This window comes from Hordeum vulgare, chromosome 5H (assembly GCF_904849725.1).
Source record: "Hordeum vulgare subsp. vulgare chromosome 5H, MorexV3_pseudomolecules_assembly, whole genome shotgun sequence".
Taxonomy (NCBI): domain Eukaryota; kingdom Viridiplantae; phylum Streptophyta; class Magnoliopsida; order Poales; family Poaceae; genus Hordeum; species Hordeum vulgare.
The window spans coordinates 479921465-479928487 of NC_058522.1; the positions used below are offsets into that span (position 1 = coordinate 479921465).

At 39.3% G+C, this 7023-nt stretch overlaps 1 protein-coding gene across 1 annotated transcript; it reads right to left on the minus strand.

Moving 5' to 3' along the window:
* Positions 1-331: 331 nt before the first annotated feature.
* On the minus strand, positions 332-6757 carry LOC123399474 (calcineurin subunit B-like). The gene is made up of 6 exons (XM_045093885.1): positions 6528-6757; positions 6301-6425; positions 5402-5498; positions 5149-5258; positions 997-1071; positions 332-661 (listed from the first exon to the last, which is right to left on the minus strand). Exons 1-6 carry the CDS (start codon positions 6595-6597, stop codon positions 611-613), a joined length of 528 nt encoding a protein of 175 aa, XP_044949820.1. The 5' UTR covers positions 6598-6757; the 3' UTR covers positions 332-610.
* Between the last annotated feature and the right edge of the window lie 266 nt (positions 6758-7023).

Consider the following 7023-nt stretch of genomic DNA (forward strand, 5'->3'; position numbering starts at 1 on the left):
TAGTTTAGGAAGATGAATATTCTTGAAATTTGGACAAGTAGGACAATTTTTTAGGTGAAAAAAAAAGAAATACAAGCAGCATAATTTGTGCAAAGGTTTAAACATGATACCGCTAATACTAGGCACGGCCTACAAAATGATCAATAGAGTTTTTCAAATTTCCACATGCATGCTGTCATGCACAATTTTTCTCAGTTTTCGAAATTTTAGTTATGATTTTTTCACCAAATTACAAATACCTAGTTCACACGAACCGAAGAATTAGATCATGATCTTCGTAAATACTGGCCTCCCCCACCCCCAGAGTGGACAGCTGCAATACCATAAACAATTTTAGGTTTTAGAACGTTTTTCAAAGTCTGGAAACTGTAACAAGATCCACTCTACATCGACACTGCATTAATTAATCCTCTCAAAAACAGAAGAAAAAATGATTAAACTGGCACTGCATGCATTCGGGCATGCATGTGGACAGGTACACAAGAACTCAAAACAATGAGCTCCCATTCCATTCTGTCGCACGTTCTACTGGCTATGGACACTTGTTTTCATCAGACATGACTGAGAGCTTGCTGCATCCTCATCTGCTGAAATCTGCATTCTCCCTTCACTAGTCGATGGGCACTTCCACCTCCATTTTCAGGCCAGGGTGGTCGATGATCTGAAACCACGTCACAAAAGTAGTTTAGTTCCGCTTCACCACCAGCAGTACAGAACCAGAGCAATATACAATTATGAAACGCCGTAGAATTATAGTTTATATATGAGTACTGGTAGGCACACTGGATAATACTACAACCGCAAAAACTACGCTTGTCTACAATTCAGATGAATCTAACCACAAAGCTATGCTTTTTTTTCAATTCAGATGAATCTAACCACAAAGGCTATGCTTTTTTTTAAGTTCAGATGAATCAAACCCCCGGTTTTATCAATTCAGATGAATCTGCCACAGCATTACATGATAAGAAAGGTAAGCAATGTTTAGCTTTGTACCGTCACAAAATCTTCTAATGATAGAGTGGAATCCCGTGTGTACCCAGCTTCTTCCAACACCTTTGTTAGTACTTGCTGAAAGGCATCAATGCAAATCCATGTTAATTTGAGATTGTACTGCTGTACATCAGCTTGAACAAAACATTGTGCATCATGCAAAGCAATACTGAAACTAGTTACATGCTACTCCCTCCGTTTCTAAATATAAGTCTTTTTAGAGATTGCACTAGGGAACTGTACGGTTGTATATAGACATATTTTAGAGCGTAGATTCACTCATTTTGCTTCGTATGTAGTCACCAAGTGAAATCTCTAGAAAGACTTATATTTAGGAACGGAGGGAGTACTTTGGTCATTGCTAACTCCTTATGAAATTGATAATTTCATTCCTGAACCCCGGTGTGTTCATGTTGTCTTTCCTTAGAGAAGATCTCTGAAAATGAGAAGTCCATGGATATATTTGTGTTTCTGACATCCATGGAAGATCATGGAAACCAGAAAACAAAAGAAGTGTATTAGCATGGTCTGCTTTCATCCCAAAGTTTATTCATGCATGTTTTGATTGTCTTTTACTCCCTCCGTTCCTAAATATAAGTCTTTGTAGAGATTTCACTAGTGGACTACATATGGATGTATATAGACATACTTTAGAGTATAGATTCAATCATTTTGCTCCGTATGTAGACCCTTAGTGAAATCGCTTAAAAGACTTATATTTAGGAACGGAGGGAGTAGATTCCATCATACTACTATGGTGCTTTGTTCAATATTTAGATTATACTTAGAAATAAACTTCTAATGGGTGTCTGTTTGTTTTTGCCTTTTGATTTCTTTACCATTTTTCCTAAGGATGTATTGTCTTGGTTGCTAAATACCACAGTTGACCTTATTTTAGTTGAGAATTTTCAAATTGGAAATGGTAATCTATCTGGGACTAAAGCATGATCTTCCTATTTAATTAGTATTATCATATACTACATCTGTCCTTAGTTGTTGGAACTAAACCGATGGAGGTCCAATGAATAACAAGCAATTCCAATAAACGATGAATTTATATTTGCTGAGGGAACGCAAAGAAAAGAATGTGAGAATTCACCACTGCAAGCTACAGCTTGGAACAAGGAAAAGGTAATTTGTTCTATCTGTCTCCTATTCAGTGCTTGCATATGTGAAATCACATCCATTCACAAAACCATGTACATATGTTTCGGCAGCAAAACTAACCAATGTGAAACTGTAGATTTTAGAATTGCAAAGCCACAAAATTCAACCCAATATGTTCCTTTGAGCAGAGGTATAATTTGTTACACGACACTGACACCTTAGATCCATTGTCCATCATAACATAAAAAAGTGGCAAATTGCTATATTTAGTGATGTAATCATGTGTTTCGCTTGTGTTTAATGATGCAACAGGGGTAACTACCCCCTCTATTGTTCCTAGCTATTATATATTATTCTCTAGGGATCGATGAATCAAACTATTTCCTTGTTAAAAAGCATGAAAGATCATGGTCATTTCGAGCTCAAAAAGAAGAGAGAACTATAGCAGTGGTTTGTTTTGCATAAAACTGCAAATGGCAACTGCAGCTGATGATCGACAAGATGAGCAATACTCCCTCTGTCCCAAAATAAATGTCTTAACCTTAGTACAACTTTGTACTAGAGCTAGTACAAAGTTGAGACAGTTATTTTGGGACGGAGGGAGTACTATTTATTCAGTGAGAACAAAAATATTGCAGTAATATTCATGAATGCACATAATTCCTCTAAGGTTGCTTTACATCAGTCACAGGATATGATATGATGAAAGAAACAATTCATTGGAGCAGATAGGTTTGGCTCCAAACAAGTAGTGAGCTCACAACAGGTAATCTTGGTTTTTTTAGTGCACATGACACCAATAAAGACAATATGCAGTACTTGTATACAATGCAGCACATTAAGATGGTAGGCTTAATTTGTGATGACAAGATGTCTCTGAATATTAGAACCAATAAACACGAAACTTGTTAAGCTGGCATCAGTGAATCAGACGCAGTACGTCCGCACGGGAAGACGGAGTGGTGATCCTTGATTTTCCCTTGTCTGACATTAGGTTCAAATATGATGGATATATTCTAAGCCCATTGCCACTAGGAAAAAACCACCCTGATGTTCAGATTCATAAACCTTTCTTGAAAGAGTTATACTTAGGCAAAAATAAGTAAATAACTAAAGATAGCTCAACTTTTTCACTGAGATTAGAGTTATGTTTACTCAGAAGTTTCACCTAACTATCTCTCAAGTAAAAGAAAAACGAACCTACCTAGTCTGATGTTAATTTTCTGACCATTAAGAATAATAATATGGTGATGCTGAATTGCCATAATTAAGCATGAGTATATTTTTCTTACTTTACAACGGTGGACGAGTTCAGATGTGGGTGTTCTGATTGATGCATAAGATCAAAATTGTATATGTGATTGAGGTGAGTTGTGTGTTTCTCAGGTATACATTGTACCCATGATTCAGCTTTATTCAAATTCAGGGGTCATTTCTTTCGGTGCAGACCTGTCCCTCTGTCTGGTTGCTATGAGGTGTGCCCTTTCATAGACCAACATTGTGTTGCGCCACAGCTGTTTATGTTTATATAGTTTCTAAAACTTCCAGCTACAACGATTTAACAAGTATCCACATGTTGCAAAAGAAAAGAGTATCCACATCCAGCAGTATCTAACATATAAATTCAGTTCTTTCTCTACACTGATCCACATCCAATAATCAGATTGTTTCCTACAGTTAGTTCTGCTCTAGCTATATTCTATTGCAATTAATAGCTTAATATTGTATCTTCAGTTTATTATACTCCCTCCGTTCCTAAATATGTCTTTTTAGAGGTTCCACTAGGGGACTACATATGTATATAGACATACTTTAGAGTGTAGATTCACTCCTTTTGCTCCGTATGTAGCCCCCTAGTGAAATCTCTAAAAATACTTATATTTAGGAACAGAGGGGGTATTTACTTAATATTTTTGTCAAGAAGACTACAAATTTCGACCATGGTATGTTATATGGAATAAAAAGTGGAAAATATGAAAGAATGTTGCAAGAGAAATTTAATGAGCAATAGCATGCTCCGTCAGCAGGAGCAGCAAAGCTCGTGGCATTCTAGGCATCATCATCCGGCACATTGCCGCTGAAAGATGTTTTCCTTGCCAGAAGCAGTGGAGCCAAGGCGGGTGATGCAGCCCAGGAGCAAGTGGTGAAAACCCTTAGGAGTTAGGCACTGTCCAGTTACACGATACTTCTCCTTGTTGAGTGGCCCAACATGCTACCTGGCCCGGCCTCCTTCTGACGCATTCTGTAGTACTCCCTCCGTTCCTAAATATAAGACCTTTTAGAGATTCCACTATGGACTATATACGGATGTATATAGACATATTTTAGAGTGTAGATTCACTCATTTTGCTCCGTATGTAGTCTATAGTGGAATCTCTAAAAGGTCTTATATTTAGGAACGGAGGGAGTAGTTATTAGTGGACAAAACAATTCTTGGATCTGTGACTGGATTGCTCTTATTTAGATCCCAGCCTCCTTGCACATTAGTAGAGCATAACATGGTTTCTAATGTTCCACTCTAGGTAACTACCTTATATTTAGTACTACCTCCGTCCCAAATTATAAGACATTTTGTTAGCCTATTTTAGCCTCCCAAAACATCTTATAATTTGGACCAGAGGGAGTACTATGTAGGTGAGGTAGTAGGGCAGTAGGCTATGCTAGAAATAATGCCCAAAAGGGTAATATTGCCTACAAATATTCAGAGAGAGCACTGATTTCAGGCTAAGTCTTATGGATGTACAAATATCATAAAATCTGGATATTGTTGAGCTTTTAGATATATAAGGATGGGTTCCACACAAACTATATTTTTTAACTACAGTGCGAAGAAAGCTACTCTGAGCATTTGCTGCAATGAAGAAATCTACAATTTAGTGTCAGGGCCCCCTTCATTTTGGAAACAACTTGATGTGTTTATGATGGCAGGATACTAATTATTTGAAGAGGAAACAAGGGAACAGTCACATTTGATGTTGTTGATTTAGTCAGTGTACTTGCAAGTGAACGTACAATTCAATGAAATACAGGATTGAACCAAATGAGAACCTCTCTTTGTTGCTCTGACATGGATGAGCCCGTTAGGTCCCGTAAAACCTCTACCAGGTCCTTGAAGCTTACTTTCCCCTTGCCATCAATGTCATACACCTTAAACATCACTGATCAATGAAACACAGACCAAATCAACACCAAACAAGCAAATTAGTCATCATAAGGATCAGAATTCAGAGAGATCCAAACCAACATATACTCCTTTCAAGATAGACAGCAAAGAGAGGAAAAGAAACATGATGAGCATTACACTCAATCTTTTGCTGAAAGCTGGCCCTTGTGCTGAAGGTAGAGAGAAACGAAACAAATTCCTTGAAGTTCAATCCATCAACCATACGTAGCAACCTCTGCAAACAGAAGAAATGGAAGCTCAAAATCAGTCTCACGGCTATAGTTGACACTGCTGGATCTCCTAAATATAGCTAAAACAGCCAAAGTGAGTAAAGAAAGTCAACAGACTATGTTATTTGCAAGGGAGGTTGTGTTTTGCTGGAAAAACTACATTATATGCACCAATCAAATACACTAAGTCTTAGTGTGGAAGAAAAACGAACTACAAATCTTCAGTAGAAATGATCTATAAGGAGATTTTTGTAGTCTATTGATCAGTTTTATTTGGGCAAAAGCGTTATACCAGTCTTTGAACTTTGATAAGTTTTTGTTTACTGAAAACCATGATTCGTTGGTATCCAATCAAAGATAGCTAGAGCTTTTCCAAACCAGATGTGGAAGATGCTTCCTTTCATAGGGATATTCAGGTTGCACATGTATTAAACCAGGGAAAAACTACCTATGCCGATCGATTGCATACAGGTCTTGTGAGGCAATTGGCATAAAAAAAATTCAGACACACCTAGTTCATTGATGGAGTGGGGAAATCTAATTAGTTTTTTCTCCATTATATTATACTTAATTGCTGAGGAATTCCAAGTGTTGGTCAAATCAGTACTATTACATCTCTGTAGACAGAATTGTTTACAATACAACTAGGAAAGTAGTGTGTGTAATGCCAAGGACAGCACACAAAAACAAGATGGATCTGCTTCGTAGAGTCAATCATTCAGCGGGAGCTGGCACGAAAGGGACAAAGCAAGCCGGAGAAGAAAATTCTTCGCCGTCTCGACGACAAGGGGAGGACGGGGGACGGACCTGGGAGAGCGGGTTGGTGGAGTACTCCGGGATGGAGAGGAACTCGTCCTCGGCGACGAAGCCCTTGGCGCTGCGGTCGAGCTGGCAGAATCGCTCGTACAGCGACACGATCTCCTGCTGCGAGACTTGGATTCGTCCGAATCGGGAGCAAAAGAAAAAAGAAGACTCAGGAATCGATGAAATCACCACCAAATCGAAGGGGGCGTCGATGGGGATCGATGACATACATAGGTAGCTGCAGTGCTCCTGCACCTCCTCAATGTCGTACTGCGTCAGCATCGACGACGCGTTCCCCATCGTATCGCCGGGAAGCCTCCCCCGTCGATCTGCTCCTCCGACGACTGGCCCTCCCCTCTCTCCCTCGCTGCGTCAGTCGAGGGGTGGGAGGAAGGAAGGGGGTTGCGAAATCTCGGGTCGGTTTTTCCTCTATGGGATGGGCATATCTGGCGAACGTTCGCCGCCACAGAACCGCGAACGATCGCCGGGCGGTTTTCAGTGCATTTGGAAAACCTGGATGGCTTTTGTGCAAAACTGCCATGGCATTTGTGTGATTTTAAGTTTTTTAAAGTCATTCAAACTGCACCCTAGGATTAAGATCGTATGGCAGCTAGGGCTTTCGCTGGAAGTTTCCCCCTAGCGAACGTTCACTGGTTACTTTTTTCGTTTTCTATTTGGTTCTCCAAAATAATTTATACTCGACAATTCGGGTAGCCGAAAATCGGG

Excerpts from the sequence above, each read along its gene's own strand:
- LOC123399474 (XM_045093885.1), bottom strand. The coding sequence starts at position 6,597 with ATGGGGAACGCGTCGTCGATGCTGACGCAGTACGACATTGAGGAGGTG. Across the intron at positions 5,499-6,300 it reads CCACCAACCCGCTCTCCCAG|AGGTTGCTACGTATGGTTGA; the intron begins GTCCGTCCCCCG and ends TTCTGTTTGCAG. Across the intron at positions 1,072-5,148 it reads TGTCAGAGCAACAAAGAGAG|CAAGTACTAACAAAGGTGTT; the intron begins GTTCTCATTTGG and ends GATGCCTTTCAG.